The 17,708-nt window shown below is 49.2% G+C and overlaps 1 protein-coding gene and 1 long non-coding RNA gene across 4 annotated transcripts; one reads left to right on the top strand and one right to left on the bottom strand.

Annotated features, from left to right (window-relative positions):
• The first annotated feature begins 3,566 nt into the window (after positions 1 to 3,566).
• On the top strand, positions 3,567 to 5,710 carry LOC146007916 (uncharacterized). Of its 2 annotated transcripts, XR_014444419.1 has the most exons (8): positions 3,567 to 3,790; positions 3,877 to 3,999; positions 4,086 to 4,208; positions 4,295 to 4,417; positions 4,504 to 4,626; positions 4,713 to 4,835; positions 4,922 to 5,023; positions 5,546 to 5,710. It is a non-coding gene; the product is annotated as an uncharacterized LOC146007916 (long non-coding RNA). The 2 variants fall into 2 exon arrangements; XR_014444418.1 differs by having other exon boundaries at positions 4,922 to 5,710.
• Positions 5,711 to 6,789: 1,079 nt separating this feature from the next.
• On the bottom strand, positions 6,790 to 11,337 carry LOC146007917 (uncharacterized). Of its 2 annotated transcripts, XM_083146685.1 has the most exons (5): positions 10,861 to 11,337; positions 9,068 to 9,328; positions 8,646 to 8,982; positions 8,262 to 8,570; positions 6,790 to 8,149 (listed from the first exon to the last, which is right to left on the bottom strand). In XM_083146685.1, the coding sequence occupies exons 1-5, from the start codon at positions 11,068 to 11,070 to the stop codon at positions 7,482 to 7,484; spliced, it is 1,785 nt and encodes a 594-aa protein (XP_083002811.1). In that variant the 5' UTR covers positions 11,071 to 11,337; the 3' UTR covers positions 6,790 to 7,481. The 2 variants fall into 2 exon arrangements, with proteins under 2 accessions (XP_083002811.1, XP_083002810.1); XM_083146684.1 differs by having other exon boundaries at positions 8,262 to 8,982.
• Positions 11,338 to 17,708: the final 6,371 nt, after the last annotated feature.

Genomic DNA, 17,708 nt, shown 5'->3' on the forward strand with positions numbered 1-17,708 from the left:
AGTATCGCTCCCCCTGGGGGAAGGAGGGGAGGGTTTGGGCCCTGTGAGGTGTCACTAACCCCTTTTTATTTTCCGCAGCCTATTCCTGCTTAATACTTTCTGGAGGGACCTACAAGCAGCGGGATCCTGTGTGCAGCGGATGAACCCCTGATGTGTGAGGGCTGCTGGCAGGTGTGTGTGCGTGATGCCTTTCCCATGGGCTACTGTGCAGTTACCCGGTGAGTATCGCTCCCCCTGGGGGAAGGAGGGGAGGGTTTGGGCCCTGTGAGGTGTCACTAACCCCTTTTTATTTTCCGCAGCCTATTCCTGCTTGATAATTTCTGGAGGGACCTACAAGCAGCGGGATCCTGTGTGCAGCGGATGAACCCCTGATGTGTGAGGGCTGCTGACAGGTGTGGGTGCGTGATGCCTTTCCCATGGGCTACTGTGCAGTTACCCGGTGAGTATCGCTCCCCCTGGGGGAAGGAGGGGAGGGTTTGGGCCCTGTGAGGTGTCACTAACCCCTTTTTATTTTCCGCAGCCTATTCCTGCTTGATAATTTCTGGAGGGACCTACAAGCAGCGGGATCCTGTGTGCAGCGGATGAACCCCTGATGTGTGAGGGCTGCTGGCAGGTGTGTGTGCGTGATGCCTTTCCCATGGGCTACTGTGCAGTTACCCGGTGAGTATCGCTCCAGCTGGGGGAAGGAGGGGAGGGTTTGGGCCCTGTGAGGTGTCACTAACCCCTTTTTATTTTCCGCAGCCTATTCCTGCTTAATACTTTCTGGAGGGACCTACAAGCAGCTGGATCCTGTGTGCAGCGGATGAACCCCTGATGTGTGAGGGCTGCTGGCAGGTGTGTGTGCGTGATGCCTTTCCCATGGGCTACTGTGCAGTTACCCGGTGAGTATCGCTCCCCCTGGGGGAAGGAGGGGAGGGTTTGGGCCCTGTGAGGTGTCACTAACCCCTTTTTATTTTCCGCAGCCTATTCCTGCTTGATAATTTCTGGAGGGACCTACAAGCAGCGGGATCCTGTGTGCAGCGGATGAACCCCTGATGTGTGAGGGCTGCTGACAGGTGTGGGTGCGTGATGCCTTTCCCATGGGCTACTGTGCAGTTACCCGGTGAGTATCGCTCCAGCTGGGGGAAGGAGGGGAGGGTTTGGGCCCTGTGAGGTGTCACTAACCCCTTTTTATTTTCCGCAGCCTATTCCTGCTTGATAATTTCTGGAGGGACCTACAAGCAGCGGGATCCTGTGTGCAGCGGATGAACCCCTGATGTGTGAGGGCTGCTGGCAGGTGTGTGTGCGTGATGCCTTTCCCATGGGCTACTGTGCAGTTACCCGGTGAGTATCGCTCCCCCTGGGGGAAGGAGGGGAGGGTTTGGGCCCTGTGAGGTGTCACTAACCCCTTTTTATTTTCCGCAGCCTATTCCTGCTTGATAATTTCTGGAGGGACCTACAAGCAGCGGGATCCTGTGTGCAGCGGATGAACCCCTGATGTGTGAGGGCTGCTGGCAGGTGTGTGTGCGTGATGCCTTTCCCATGGGCTACTGTGCAGTTACCCGGTGAGTATCGCTCCAGCTGGGGGAAGGAGGGGAGGGTTTGGGCCCTGTGAGGTGTCACTAACCCCTTTTTATTTTCCGCAGCCTATTCCTGCTTAATACTTTCTGGAGGGCCCTACAAGCAGCTGGATCCTGTGTGCAGCGGATGAACCCCTGATGTGTGAGGGCTGCTGGCAGGTGTGTGTGCGTGATGCCTTTCCCATGGGCTACTGTGCAGTTACCCGGTGAGTATCGCTCCCCCTGGGGGAAGGAGGGGAGGGTTTGGGCCCTGTGAGGTGTCACTAACCCCTTTTTATTTTCCGCAGCCTATTCCTGCTTGATAATTTCTGGAGGGACCTACAAGCAGCGGGATCCTGTGTGCAGCGGATGAACCCCTGATGTGTGAGGGCTGCTGACAGGTGTGGGTGCGTGATGCCTTTCCCATGGGCTACTGTGCAGTTACCCGGTGAGTATCGCTCCAGCTGGGGGAAGGAGGGGAGGGTTTGGGCCCTGTGAGGTGTCACTAACCCCTTTTTATTTTCCGCAGCCTATTCCTGCTTGATAATTTCTGGAGGGACCTACAAGCAGCGGGATCCTGTGTGCAGCGGATGAACCCCTGATGTGTGAGGGCTGCTGGCAGGTGTGTGTGCGTGATGCCTTTCCCATGGGCTACTGTGCAGTTACCCGGTGAGTATCGCTCCCCCTGGGGGAAGGAGGGGAGGGTTTGGGCCCTGTGAGGTGTCACTAACCCCTTTTTATTTTCCGCAGCCTATTCCTGCTTGATAATTTCTGGAGGGACCTACAAGCAGCGGGATCCTGTGTGCAGCGGATGAACCCCTGATGTGTGAGGGCTGCTGGCAGGTGTGTGTGCGTGATGCCTTTCCCATGGGCTACTGTGCAGTTACCCGGTGAGTATCGCTCCAGCTGGGGGAAGGAGGGGAGGGTTTGGGCCCTGTGAGGTGTCACTAACCCCTTTTTATTTTCCGCAGCCTATTCCTGCTTAATACTTTCTGGAGGGCCCTACAAGCAGCTGGATCCTGTGTGCAGCGGATGAACCCCTGATGTGTGAGGGCTGCTGGCAGGTGTGTGTGCGTGATGCCTTTCCCATGGGCTACTGTGCAGTTACCCGGTGAGTATCGCTCCCCCTGGGGGAAGGAGGGGAGGGTTTGGGCCCTGTGAGGTGTCACTAACCCCTTTTTATTTTCCGCAGCCTATTCCTGCTTGATAATTTCTGGAGGGACCTACAAGCAGCGGGATCCTGTGTGCAGCGGATGAACCCCTGATGTGTGAGGGCTGCTGACAGGTGTGGGTGCGTGATGCCTTTCCCATGGGCTACTGTGCAGTTACCCGGTGAGTATCGCTCCAGCTGGGGGAAGGAGGGGAGGGTTTGGGCCCTGTGAGGTGTCACTAACCCCTTTTTATTTTCCGCAGCCTATTCCTGCTTGATAATTTCTGGAGGGACCTACAAGCAGCGGGATCCTGTGTGCAGCGGATGAACCCCTGATGTGTGAGGGCTGCTGGCAGGTGTGTGTGCGTGATGCCTTTCCCATGGGCTACTGTGCAGTTACCCGGTGAGTATCGCTCCCCCTGGGGGAAGGAGGGGAGGGTTTGGGCCCTGTGAGGTGTCACTAACCCCTTTTTATTTTCCGCAGCCTATTCCTGCTTGATAATTTCTGGAGGGACCTACAAGCAGCGGGATCCTGTGTGCAGCGGATGAACCCCTGATGTGTGAGGGCTGCTGGCAGGTGTGTGTGCGTGATGCCTTTCCCATGGGCTACTGTGCAGTTACCCGGTGAGTATCGCTCCAGCTGGGGGAAGGAGGGGAGGGTTTGGGCCCTGTGAGGTGTCACTAACCCCTTTTTATTTTCCGCAGCCTATTCCTGCTTAATACTTTCTGGAGGGCCCTACAAGCAGCTGGATCCTGTGTGCAGCGGATGAACCCCTGATGTGTGAGGGCTGCTGGCAGGTGTGTGTGCGTGATGCCTTTCCCATGGGCTACTGTGCAGTTACCCGGTGAGTATCGCTCCCCCTGGGGGAAGGAGGGGAGGGTTTGGGCCCTGTGAGGTGTCACTAACCCCTTTTTATTTTCCGCAGCCTATTCCTGCTTGATAATTTCTGGAGGGACCTACAAGCAGCTGGATTTGCAGTTTCTTTTGCTGGTCTCTGGACGGGGAAGTCTCCAGCGGGTGAACCCCTAAAGTGAAAAAGACCTGCCGGACCATAGGCTGTACCTGTCATGTGCGAGCACATTCATTAAAACCAAATCTGGGGTGAGTATGGAACTACGTGGGGGACTGGTGGTGGGAGGCTATAGGAGACAGTCACCGATCATTAACCCCTTCTTTCTTCTTTGCAGTTTCTTTTGCTGGTCTCTGGACGGGGAAGTCTCCAGCGGGTGAACCCCTAAAGTGAAAAAGACCTGCCGGACCATAGGCTGTACCTGTCATGTGCGAGCACATTCATTAAAACCAAATCTGGGGTGAGTATGGAACTACGTGGGGGACTGGTGGTGGGAGGCTATAGGAGACAGTCACCGATCATTAACCCCTTCTTTCTTCTTTGCAGTTTCTTTTGCTGGTCTCTGGACGGGGAAGTCTCCAGCGGGTGAACCCCTAAAGTGAAAAAGACCTGCCGGACCATAGGCTGTACCTGTCATGTGCGAGCACATTCATTAAAACCAAATCTGGGGTGAGTATGGAACTACGTGGGGGACTGGTGGTGGGAGGCTATAGGAGACAGTCACCGATCATTAACCCCTTCTTTCTTCTTTGCAGTTTCTTTTGCCGGTCTCTGGACGGGGAAGTCTCCAGCGGGTGAACCCCTAAAGTGAAAAAGACCTGCCGGACCATAGGCTGTACCTGTCATGTGCGAGCACATTCATTAAAACCAAATCTGGGGTGAGTATGGAACTACGTGGGGGACTGGTGGTGGGAGGCTATAGGAGACAGTCACCGATCATTAACCCCTTCTTTCTTCTTTGCAGTTTCTTTTGCTGGTCTCTGGACGGGGAAGTCTCCAGCGGGTGAACCCCTAAAGTGAAAAAGACCTGCCGGACCATAGGCTGTACCTGTCATGTGCGAGCACATTCATTAAAACCAAATCTGGGGTGAGTATGGAACTACGTGGGGGACTGGTGGTGGGAGGCTATAGGAGACAGTCACCGATCATTAACCCCTTCTTTCTTCTTTGCAGTTTCTTTTGCCGGTCTCTGGACGGGGAAGTCTCCAGCGGGTGAACCCCTAAAGTGAAAAAGACCTGCCGGACCATAGGCTGTACCTGTCATGTGCGAGCACATTCATTAAAACCAAATCTGGGGTGAGTATGGAACTACGTGGGGGACTGGTGGTGGGAGGCTATAGGAGACAGTCACCGATCATTAACCCCTTCTTTCTTCTTTGCAGTTTCTTTTGCTGGTCTCTGGACGGGGAAGTCTCCAGCGGGTGAACCCCTAAAGTGAAAAAGACCTGCCGGACCATAGGCTGTACCTGTCATGTGCGTGCAAGGTGTTAAGTAATGTTGTTTCTCATCAATAAATTTTACATGTTTATTCACCTCTCGTCCATGAATCCAGTTCATGTCAAATGGAATATAGCTAGCTTGAGTTTGTGTTTGATTTTGGTAGAGTTTTTAAACTATTGAAAATAGTGATAAATCAATCAATTATATGGTCAAATCTAAGTTATCTAAGCTATGGGAACACTCTCCCAAAATCATTTGCTTTCTGAAACTATCACCCTGTAATAGGCCCAGAAATTCGCTTTTTGGATCAATCACTACTGTTATGAGATGGCGGGGATTGCTCCAAATATTTCACTGAGACACCTTTAGAAATCTATTTAGGTGTATTTGGCAAGAATGACATATTTAAGGAAAAGCTTAGAAATAGGAGTATCAGTGAAATATAAACCCAAAAAGTACTTGGTCTAAACCGGCACCAATCTGGAAACTCCTAGCTTGTATGCATGTAAAACACAAAAAAAAACCTTAATATTTATCTGACACTGACCCTTTATCATTTTTTGCAGTCGTTTCAAAAGAAAATGGTTCACAACTGAAAAATGGAATAATACTCATCTGATACCTTTTTAATAACATTCAGAAGCAAGAAAGCAGTCAATATATTTGAAAAACTTTATTTAACTTTTTTTCACATGTTAAATTCCGAAATAAATTAATACCATGGTAAAGACTTTCCCGGTGTCAATTCTTAATCCTTACCGTCGGTATAACCTGCAAAAAAGGAGAGCAAATTTTGGAAATTGGTATCAAAAACCTATTTGGGAAAAGATGTGAGTTGCAAGCTGTGGGCACCGGATGCTGAGTAAGCGTTGTGGTAACGCACAAGCCAGCCACACTTCAAATGCGCCTGGTCTGTGCGTTAGCACAAGGGACAAGATGCGAGTTGCAAGCTGTGGGCACCGGATGCAGAGTAAGCGTTGTGGTAACGCACAAGCCAGCCACACTTCAAATGCGCCTGTTCTGTGCGTTAGCACAAGGGACAAGATGCGAGTTGCAAGCTGTGGGCACCGGATGCAGAGTAAGCGTTGTGGTAACGCACAAGCCAGCCACACTTCAAATGCGCCTGGTCTGTGCGTTAGCACAAGGGACAAGATGCGAGTTGCAAGCTGTGGGCACCGGATGCAGAGTAAGCGTTGTGGTAACGCACAAGCCAGCCACACTTCAAATGCGCCTGGTCTGTGCGTTAGCACAAGGGACAAGATGTGACTTGCAAGTTGTGGGCACCGGATGCAGAGTAAGCGTTGTGGTAACGCACAAGCCAGCCACACTTCAAATGCGCCTGGTCTGTGCGTTAGCACAAGGGACAAGATGCGAGTTGCAAGTTGTGGGCACCGGATGCTGAGTAAGCGTTGTGGTAACGCACAAGCCAGCCACACTTCAAATGCGCCTGGTCTGGGCGTTAGCACAAGGGACAAGATGCGAGTTGCAAGCTGTGGGCACCGGATGCAGAGTAAGCGTTGTGGTAACGCACAAGCCAGCCACACTTCAAATGCGCCTGTTCTGTGCGTTAGCACAAGGGACAAGATGCGAGTTGCAAGCTGTGGGCACCGGATGCAGAGTAAGCGTTGTGGTAACGCACAAGCCAGCCACACTTCAAATGCGCCTGGTCTGTGCGTTAGCACAAGGGACAAGATGCGAGTTGCAAGCTGTGGGCACCGGATGCAGAGTAAGCGTTGTGGTAACGCACAAGCCAGCCACACTTCAAATGCGCCTGGTCTGTGCGTTAGCACAAGGGACAAGATGTGACTTGCAAGTTGTGGGCACCGGATGCAGAGTAAGCGTTGTGGTAACGCACAAGCCAGCCACACTTCAAATGCGCCTGGTCTGTGCGTTAGCACAAGGGACAAGATGCGAGTTGCAAGTTGTGGGCACCGGATGCTGAGTAAGCGTTGTGGTAACGCACAAGCCAGCCACACTTCAAATGCGCCTGGTCTGGGCGTTAGCACAAGGGACAAGATTTGGGGACAAGATAGATTAGAGGGTGCACTTGGGTATTACTCACCAATAGGTATGTAGCTTTGGCATTCTCCCCGTTTTGGATTTTAGGAGTTGAAAATCAATTTCCAATGCACTGCCCCTGAAAAATTGAAAAAAAAAAAAATGGTGTTTGCACTGGGTGTAATTTTGATAAATATGAACAAATGTTTTAAAGGTTGCATTGCAAGGGTAGAAATGTGGGATCAGATTGCTCTTTTTATGGCCCATTATTACATCCACCATATGTAAGGAGCTTTCATCATTTCCCAACAATTATCAATGCATGCACGCGCATGCATTGCATAACTGTTACGCCCAACTCCTTAGTGAACACAGCTGTAGGAAAAATTTGCAAGGGTTAAATAATCATAAGAAAAGACAAACTGAAAGTTGGAGAAAAGAAAGCTTTCTATATTAACATAAAAACAAACAACATGTAAAATAAATGGAAATATACGACCGTGTTCACTGTGCAGGGTCCTCCTCCGCCGGTCCCGGCCTTTGGGCGGTTGAAGCTCGAGCAGGAGATGTGCGATGTGGTGGCGTCCTTGGTCTTTGGCTGGAGGGTGGAGGAGGTGGATACATTCCAGCGTAGCCTTGGTATGCCTGAGAAGATCCAGCCCACGATGTTTGGAGATGCGCAGGCTCCTGATGCCGACTTGATGAAGATGGTGGCATCCACGGTGAAGGGGTGGCTCTCGCTGGTTGTCCCACGTTGTCCGGATTGTATCTCTGCTGCAGGGAACTGGCGATCATCATGCAGCTTGCCGCAATTTGTGTCTGGCAGGTGGAAATTTGTCTCAGGGTCTCCTGTTGACACGCTGCATTCTCAACCAACTTGTAGATCCCGGTCATCATCACCTGGTTATCCTCTCGACGTCGGCGTTCGGATTCCACCCAGTCTTCATGCCGTCTTCGCTCTATTTCGGCCCAATCCTCCTGGCGTCTTCGCTCGATGTCGGACATCGTTGTGGCCAGTGTTTCAAGATGCTTCTCCATGGCTGTCATCCTCTGCTCCATCATGATCCGGTACTGGTTCTGGTGATCTTCTATTTCAGACGCCAATTGCCGGACTCTATGGACGCGCGTTGGAGCCTGTTCTCTCTGGATGTCCTCCACGAGCTGCATTCCGGCTATAAAAAAAAAGGACAAGATAAATAAATTTTATCCATTTCACACAATGTAATCTTTAAAAAAAAAAAAAAAAAAAAACCACAAGGTTACAAACAAATGGCAAAAGCTTACAATCCATCAGTGGTGGTCTGGTGGGATCCACCTCCTCCTCATCTTCAGACGCTTCCTCGATGTCCTGGATGGAATGATGATAACTTGGAAGCTGATGGGCCAATCCTCCACTTGCTGTAGATCCTTCTTCACCCAGTGGGGTTTGCAAGCTGCTGTCTTCAAATCCTCGAGAGGTGTCTTCTGTTTGAATGGACGATTCAAACTGACTGATCGAGTACAGATCCAGGGTGATGGTCTCTTCCTGTGTTGACTGTTCTTCAGCCGGTTGGCTTACATGGGTGTCTTCTGTCCGATCTTCAGCAACGACAACTGTTGAAATGAAAATATACATTTTAGAACCTTGCAAAATAATTTTAGAGAGAGCAAAGTAGTACAAATAATTACCCTGCTCCTGAGTTTGCGAAGGTGCTGTTTCTGCTGGTGTTGTCTTCCGTCTTCTTCGTTGCGCAGGTGGAATTTGCGCTTCGATAGCGTTCAACACTTCTGCTCTGCGGACATTGGACTCCACAGAGCCTGGAACACCTTCCACCATGATTGGATTCATGTGTTCCTGGATGGCTCGTTCCCACGGCTGCCATGAAACTTGTAATGGTGGTCCGCCTCCAGTCCCAATTAGATGTTGCCTGACTTGGCCCATCTTCCGTTTTGTGTGCCGTCGACAATCATTGTATCGTTTGTGGCATTTGTCGATCGACCTGACGTTGCCACTCACTGCTGTAATCTAAGATGCAAAAAATCACATTATAAACAATCAAATAATGCACTTTTTTAAATGGATTTATTTTAATAAAAAAAAAGCAATGAACCTTCTCTGCAATCGAGGCCCATATTCTTTTACGCTCTCTACCGCTCGTTTCCTGTCTTCTTTGTCCACACAGTTGGTCATAGAACTTGTGGACCATTTCAACCAGCACGTTGCTTTCTGCAGTAGTGAACGGGATGCTCTCTTCTTCTCCCTCGGCAAGTTGGTCTAGGGGAACCTTTTTTTTCCTGCCAGGTTTCTTTCTCGCTACGGGTGGTTGGACCCCAGAACCACTGGGTTGTTCGTCCAGTGTTCTGTCTGTAGCCTTTAAAAAACAAACAGTGTCAGCAAAATTACACAAAAAGATTTAGCATATATTAAACATTAACCTCATGATGTATTAAGTATTTGGCCACGCCCCTTTCCGTTATATGTTGTTCGCCTGCATCTTTCTGCGTTGCAGCAAAGAGAACTGCAAAATGCCGGCGATAACCGGAAATTATCACGGACTGTATTCATATCAGAGCTGGGAACCCCAGACTGCTATATATAGGGGACATCACAGGGCTGTATGTCGGACAATAATAGGATGTTATACTGAATAATCCAAACAGGTTATTCAATTAGGATGAGTATGTGTGCTACTGGAGGGAAATATTTCCTCATGTTATGTAAATGGCTGTACTATGTTCCCTAAGCTTTGTATACTGTAGCCCATACTGCTACATATGCATATGAAGGCAAGAAGAGCGTTTTTTGAACACAAGAGAAACTGGGAGGATAAGCGTTGCCCGTGGTTACGTCACTGCCTCCTGGTTATGTAGTTAGTAAACTGTGATGGTAGCATGAATAAGGGATTTGCTACAATGAAGTTAAATATGGCAGTCTTCCCGAATGCTTAATACCTAAAGAATATAACTGTATATCTATGGTCCGGTTAGAAGCGACCAAATGCTTAGATTACAATCTGTTTAGTTTGTGTATATTTTTTGGTTCTGGGATCAATGGGCCTCTTTATATATCATGCAACCGCACCCAGCATAGGAAGGGTTAAAAATTCCAGAGGGTGGTGGAGAGGGCTGCCTTTGGGATTTAAGTGGGTGTTTGCAGGGAGAGAGAGGCAGAGAAGTGTCCGAGCGTCAGCGCCGGGAGTTGTGGACTAGCGTGTCCTGGCCATCTGATGTTAATCTGAAGGATAACATGGTAAGGTTCTGATAACGTGAATAATACTGATGACCTTTCTGTATATAATGTATATAGACTTTAAATGCTGATTTAACATGTAAAACCCGTGTGTAAAATAAAGGTAATACTTTGGTATCTTTGCTATTGTTTATTCCTGTGCAATCTTTGGAACTAGGAGTGACCCTGGGACTCTGCGTGAGGCTTAAGTCGCGCTGCGCTGCTACATGATCCCGGGATCTTCACACTGGTTGCCAAGGGGGGGGGGGGGGGGTCAGCAGAGTAGGTGAGCAGGCTATCAACGCGGCGGGGTGGGACTGGACCAGCTGACACGCTGATCTAAGTCAAATTTGCATCATCCTTTACCCTGCCACCCTGACAGTGCGCAGATCTACTCTGCTGAGAGCGGCTGTTACAGCATCCTATCCTGTCCCCACCCCCCCCCCCCCCCCACTGCTCTCAACAGCAGAGCGGACTTAGGATGCAGAGTTTGAAAAGTTAACCTGCTCTCATGCAGGGTTCGTGATGCGCAGCAGCAGCAAAATATATAAAACCTACAGTCATCGGCGTCCGGTGGCCACTGTTTAATGGGTCCCGGCGCCCACTTTTAGGGTAAAATACGCGCTAGTGCGTTGTTGCGAAACCTGTCTATTCATCAAGTTTTAAAGAAGTTACCTGTGTCCTTCTCCTTTTAGTTGTTTGTCTTGATTGAGGTGTTCCTTCTCGATCTCCATGCTCCATGTCGTCCTGCACCGGCCGGCCAGGGTTACTTGTGGATATCCTATCACCATCTTCCTCCCTTGTAGTCATCTCCACTGGACTCGTCTCACCTGAAATAGAAAGAAGAGGGGAAAGGGGTTCCACGATCCTTGTCCGATGAGACATTCCTGTGAAATATAAACACAGATAAAGCAAACTTTACATTTTTGTACCTTTACTGTGCAATTAACCTACCTTAAGAAAATTTTGAGAAAATGACACTGAGGGGCCAGGCAAACCCAAGTGGGGTGCAAGGTGCAGGCATGCTTGTCAGGGATGCTGGGGTGTAGTGGGGGGGATCCCGACATGCTATGCTCGTGACCCAGGGCCCCCATTTTAAAATGGCTGCAGGTTTTTTTTTTTCCTTTTTTTTTTGGCTGCAGTCATTTTAAAATGGGGACTCCCGACCACGCCCAAAGCATGAAGGGCACCCACCACAACACTCCAGCACCCCAAACAAGCATGCATCAGGGCCGCACATGCCACCCACACATGATCCACACTCAAAAAAACCCCAAACAGGCAATTTTGTGAAAATGACACTGATGGGCCAGGCAAACCCAAGTGGGGTGCAAGGTGCAGGCATGCTTGTCAGGGATGCTGGGGTGTAGCGGGGGGGATCCCGACATGCTATGCTCGTGACCCAGGGCCCCCATTTTAAAATGGCTGCAGGTTTTTTTTTTTCCGTTTTTTTTTGGCTGCAGTCATTTTAAAATGGGGACTCACGACCACGCCCAAAGCATGAAGGGCACCCACCACAACACTCCAGCACCCCAAACAAGCATGCATCAGGGCCGCACATGCCACCCACACATGATCCACACTCAAAAAAAACCCAAACAGGCAATTTTGTGAAAATGACACTGATCGGCCAGGCAAACCCAAGTGGGGTGCAAGGTGCAGGCATGCTTGTCAGGGATGCTGGGGTGTAGCGGGGGGGATCCCGACATGCTATGCTCGTGACCCAGGGCCCCCATTTTAAAATGGCTGCAGGTTTTTTTTTTTCCTTTTTTTTTTGGCTGCAGTCATTTTAAAATGGGGACTCACGACCACGCCCAAAGCATGAAGGGCACCCACCACAACACTCCAGCACCCCAAACAAGCATGCATCAGGGCCGCACATGCCACCCACACATGATCCACACTCAAAAAAACCCCAAACAGGCAATTTTGTGAAAATGACACTGAGGGGCCAGGCAAACCCAAGTGGGGTGCAAGGTGCAGGCATGCTTGTCAGGGATGCTGGGGTGTAGTGGGGGGGATCCCGACATGCTATGCTCGTGACCCAGGGCCCCCATTTTAAAATGGCTGCAGGTTTTTTTTTTTCCTTTTTTTTTTGGCTGCAGTCATTTTAAAATGGGGACTCACGACCACGCCCAAAGCATGAAGGGCACCCACCACAACACTCCAGCACCCCAAACAAGCATGCATCAGGGCCGCACATGCCACCCACACATGATCCACACTCAAAAAAACCCCAAACAGGCAATTTTGTGAAAATGACACTTAGGGGCCAGGCAAACCCAAGTGGGGTGCAAGGTGCAGGCATGCTTGTCAGGGATGCTGGGGTGTAGTGGGGGGGATCCCGACATGCTATGCTCGTGACCCAGGGCCCCCATTTTAAAATGGCTGCAGGTTTTTTTTTTTCCTTTTTTTTTTGGCTGCAGTCATTTTAAAATGGGGACTCACGACCACGCCCAAAGCATGAAGGGCACCCACCACAACACTCCAGCACCCCAAACAAGCATGCATACGGGCCGCACATGCCACCCACACATGATCCACACTCAAAAAAACCCCAAACAGGCAATTTTGTGAAAATGACACTGAGGGGCCAGGCAAACCCAAGTGGGGTGCAAGGTGCAGGCATGCTTGTCAGGGATGCTGGGGTGTAGCGGGGGGGATCCCGACATGCTATGCTCGTGACCCAGGGCCCCCATTTTAAAATGGCTGCAGGTTTTTTTTTTTCCTTTTTTTTTTGGCTGCAGTCATTTTAAAATGGGGACTCACGACCACGCCCAAAGCATGAAGGGCACCCACCACAACACTCCAGCACCCCAAACAAGCATGCATCAGGGCCGCACATGCCACCCACACATGATCCACACTCAAAAAAACCCCAAACAGGCAATTTTGTGAAAATGACACTGAGGGGCCAGGCAAACCCAAGTGGGGTGCAAGGTGCAGGCATGCTTGTCAGGGATGCTGGGGTGTAGTGGGGGGGATCCCGACATGCTATGCTCGTGACCCAGGGCCCCCATTTTAAAATGGCTGCAGGTTTTTTTTTTCCTATTTTTTGGCTGCAGTCATTTTAAAATGGGGACTCACGACCACGCCCAAAGCATGAAGGGCACCCACCACAACACTCCAGCACCCCAAACAAGCATGCATCAGGGCCGCACATGCCACCCACACATGATCCACACTCAAAAAAACCCCAAACAGGCAATTTTGTGAAAATGACACTGATGGGCCAGGCAAACCCAAGTGGGGTGCAAGGTGCAGGCATGCTTGTCAGGGATGCTGGGGTGTAGCGGGGGGGATCCCGACATGCTATGCTCGTGACCCAGGGCCCCCATTTTAAAATGGCTGCAGGTTTTTTTTTTTCCTTTTTTTTTTGGCTGCAGTCATTTTAAAATGGGGACTCACGACCACGCCCAAAGCATGAAGGGCACCCACCACAACACTCCAGCACCCCAAACAAGCATGCATCAGGGCCGCACATGCCACCCACACATGATCCACACTCAAAAAAACCCCAAACATGCAATTTTGTGAAAATGACACTGAGGGGCCAGGCAAACCCAAGTGGGGTGCAAGGTGCAGGCATGCTTGTCAGGGATGCTGGGGTGTAGTGGGGGGGATCCCGACATGCTATGCTCGTGACCCAGGGCCCCCATTTTAAAATGGCTGCAGGTTTTTTTTTTTCCTTTTTTTTTTGGCTGCAGTCATTTTAAAATGGGGACTCACGACCACGCCCAAAGCATGAAGGGCACCCACCACAACACTCCAGCACCCCAAACAAGCATGCAGCATAGCTGCACATTGCACCAAGCACAGTAAAAAAAAAAAAAAAAAAACACTCAAGCAAAAAAAGTTTAAAACCCCCCCAAAAAACGGGGGGCACACATACTGCAAACAAACAAACACTCACCCACCCCATACAACAAACCCCCATAGCATTGCAGTACAAACACATCACAATACTCACCTGCAAAAGAAAATATGCACTCCACTCCACGCTCCACGCTCCACGCTCCAGGCTCCAGGCACTGCTCTCTGCTCTCTGCTCTCTGCACGTGTTCAGGGAGAACTATTAGCTGCAGCAACTCACTCCACCCCTGCTGAAAGCTAATAGCAGAGCTGCGCAGCAGGGAAGTCACTTATATATTAGATGGAAGAGCGGGAATATATACACCCGCCCTCCACCCAGTCACCAGATACGCTGGATTGGCTGAGAATCGCCGTTGGGGGCGGCGATTCTCAGCCACGTTGAATAGGGTGACACAGCTAGTCCCGGCGACTTCCGACGAATCCCTACGCGTGGCGAATCGCCGTCAAAAAACCGGCGATTGACTGGCGAATGTGAAACCTGAATCGCTGTGACCAGCGATTCAGGTCATTGAATACCGCCCATTGTGTTCCACCCGAGATCCGTCCCGGAAGTTGACGCAGGTCCGACTTCTGGTCACGGACGTGACCAGAAGTGCTGTGGAACGCGCCAAGTTCAATTCTCCTTCTGCCTATAAAAAGCCTCCTGGCCGGTGGACATTATGTTTCTGATGAAGGAACGCTAGTTCCGAAATGCATTAAGCATATATGTCCCCGGCAGGAGGAGAATTATTGTGACTATTGTGAACTATTGTGACATCGCAGAATGCACTTTATATCAGGAAGAAGCACCCCGGACAAAACGGACTTTGATCCCCTTGGTGAAGGATCCAGAACTGTCCCAAAGAAATTTCCTCTCTTATCTATCCCAGCATCCACTGCTGGCCGTTTCAAAAAGCCCGGTCTTGTCTATCATTTGCCCTAATAAAGTTCTGCTTCTGTTGTTTTGAGAACTTTCCTAATGTTGTATTTTCCACATTTACAAAAAGTTTCAATACATTGTAAAAATAAAACAAGAAAACATCATCTGCTTTTGTTATACTAACTGAAAACAAGTGTTTCAGTTTCCGTGATGTACTTAATAATGTAATTAAGTTGTAATTATTTTCTTGATTTGTTAAAGGCATTACTTCTGCCAGGCTCTAAAAACAAACCTTATGTCACTGCAGATGTACTTAGGGGAATTTAAAGATGGGTATGGATCATATGGTTGACCATAAAGGTTGACAGTCATTAGGTCGACATACTGAAAGGTCGACATGGGTCTAGGTCAATGGGACGTTAGGTCGACAGTCAAAAGGTCGACATGGGGTTTTTCACAGATTTTTTTTAACCGAATGTCGACATGTACATTGAAATGTAGCACTGCGCTCGCCATGCTTCAGGCACACTATTTTATTCTCTCACCATGCCCTAGTGGATGGTAGAGTATGAAATACCGCCCGTCTGTACATCGGCTCAAAAAAACTGTGAAAAATCCCATGTCAACTTTTTGGATGTCAACCTAATGCTTGTGCCGACCAAACAACCTGGTCCCATGTTGACCTCGGCCCATGTCAACCAATGGACCGTATCCCTTATAGATGGTGTTGCCATCTCTTGGAAATCTCCTGATGGGATTGTATGTAGTTAAAAAGTAGAGTAAATAAAATGAAAATGCATACATTCCTTTTGTCAGTGTCTTGAAAACCTTCCAGTGAGTTGCACAGGCCTAATAAACTACTTGGGTACTTTCATGGCACCGGCATGGCCACCCGCTACTTCCGGGGCAGCGCTCGCCACACTTTCTAAAATAAACTCCATGCCAACGTGGATAGTTCATACCCCCACTATCCACGTTGGCATGGAGTTGATTTTAGATAGTGTAGCGAGCCACCGTGCCTGTAGCGTGGTCGAGCGCAGCGAGCCCCGTAAAGGGACACTGATGCCCTGCCATGCTGGCGCCGTGAAACTACACAAGGGATGTGATCTGCAAGACAAGCACTGTGGGGGTGAAAGAGAGGAAACATATCAGGAAATACGTACACTTGCGTTCCTGGTTACTATCAAGATAATTGTGTTGTGAAAGGTTAGCTATGTGCATGACTGTAAAACCAATTAAGGAAATACTACAAGCTGAGTCATGTTCAGATGACTAGAAAGTGAAATTATAGACCCCAAGGAGAAGTCTACATTCTCCTCTTCCTTAGCCGTGGTCACAACCACTCTTCAGAGCACTAGCTGTGTGACATTCCGAAAGAGAACACTTCTGTTTAGAGCAGGGATAGGGAACCTTCGGCCCTCCAGATGTTGTTGAACTACACATCCCAGCATGCCCTGCTACAGTTTTGCTATTTGGACATGCTGGGATGTGTAGTTCAACAGCTGGAGGGCCGAAGGTTCCCCATACCTGGTTTAGAGGAATAACAACATTATGGATGTCAAAGACATTTTTTATTGTTATTTAATGTAAAATGTGTGGCTGGTAATGACTTACATCCAGAGCGGATGGGCAAAGATATATTGCAGTCAATATCTTTACTAAGTTTCCCTTAGACCCCATAGAGGTGTAAGGGAAATGTGATGTGTACAGCTGTACATCACTGTGATCCATCAGAGTGCAACCAACCAAATTACTTGAAACCAGTGACATCACTGCTGCATGTGGCACAGAGCTCCTTATCAACTGGACGCATATATAGCTTATAAGCCATTCAATAACTGTAAAAGTTCCATCTGAAGCTATAATTTGCTTATGCACTTAAAGGGGAAATTGAAATAACCAGCTACAAGCAGGGAAGTAGGAGGCTGCTGTAATTCTCCAATTGTTTTTCAAGTGGCAATCATTTACACAGCCAATCCATGTAAGTTTCCCTGTATAAATGATTGCGGCTTTAAAAAGAACAAACAAGAACAAAAAAAGAACAAAAAAACCCCAGCTAAGGTGCCCATACACGTTACAATTATTGTATACAATATTGCATCTCATCGCATATCGGTTTTGTGATGAGATAAGGGGGCAGATGTATTAACCAGCGTTAAGTGCAAAAATGCACTTAACGCTGGTTAACTGGGGGGGATTAAGTCTGTCCCTAATGTATTTTGCGAGACCTCGCGCATGCCCAGTGCGGCCGGCCGGGGGACAGGAGATAGCGCATCAGTATTAACTGATGCGCTATCTCCAGAAAGGGACATCGCCGAAGGGGGGAGTTAACGCTCCCCCGCTTCGGCAGACAAGATGTTAATACATCTTGTCGATGTCCCTTCCTGCTTCGCCTCGCTATTGAGGCGAAGCAGGAAGTATCATAGCGGCGCGATAAGCGCTGCTATGATACATCTGCCCCAAGATGAGATAAGTACTTTTTGTACTAGATCTCATCTCATCGCAAAACCGAGATGAGATATTGTATACAATAATTGTAACATGTATGTGCACCTTAAGATCTCTCAAAGTCTTGCGCATCTCGTGGATATTACCTTCCTCTCAAAGTGTCCTTTCAACCAGAGAGAGGTATTTCAGCAATACCCCTTTCACACCAGCTAATATCCGACGTTTTTGCATCGAATCGCATAAAAACCCAGAATTGCAGGCAGTGTAAATACTCCCAGCTGAAATGACCCGGGTAGCGAGCAGGTATTAACAATGATTCTAACTGGCTCGTGGTGCAGTGTAA

This window comes from Crinia signifera, chromosome 6, assembly GCF_055691185.1.
Source record: "Crinia signifera chromosome 6, ASM5569118v1, whole genome shotgun sequence".
NCBI lineage: Eukaryota > Metazoa > Chordata > Amphibia > Anura > Myobatrachidae > Crinia > Crinia signifera.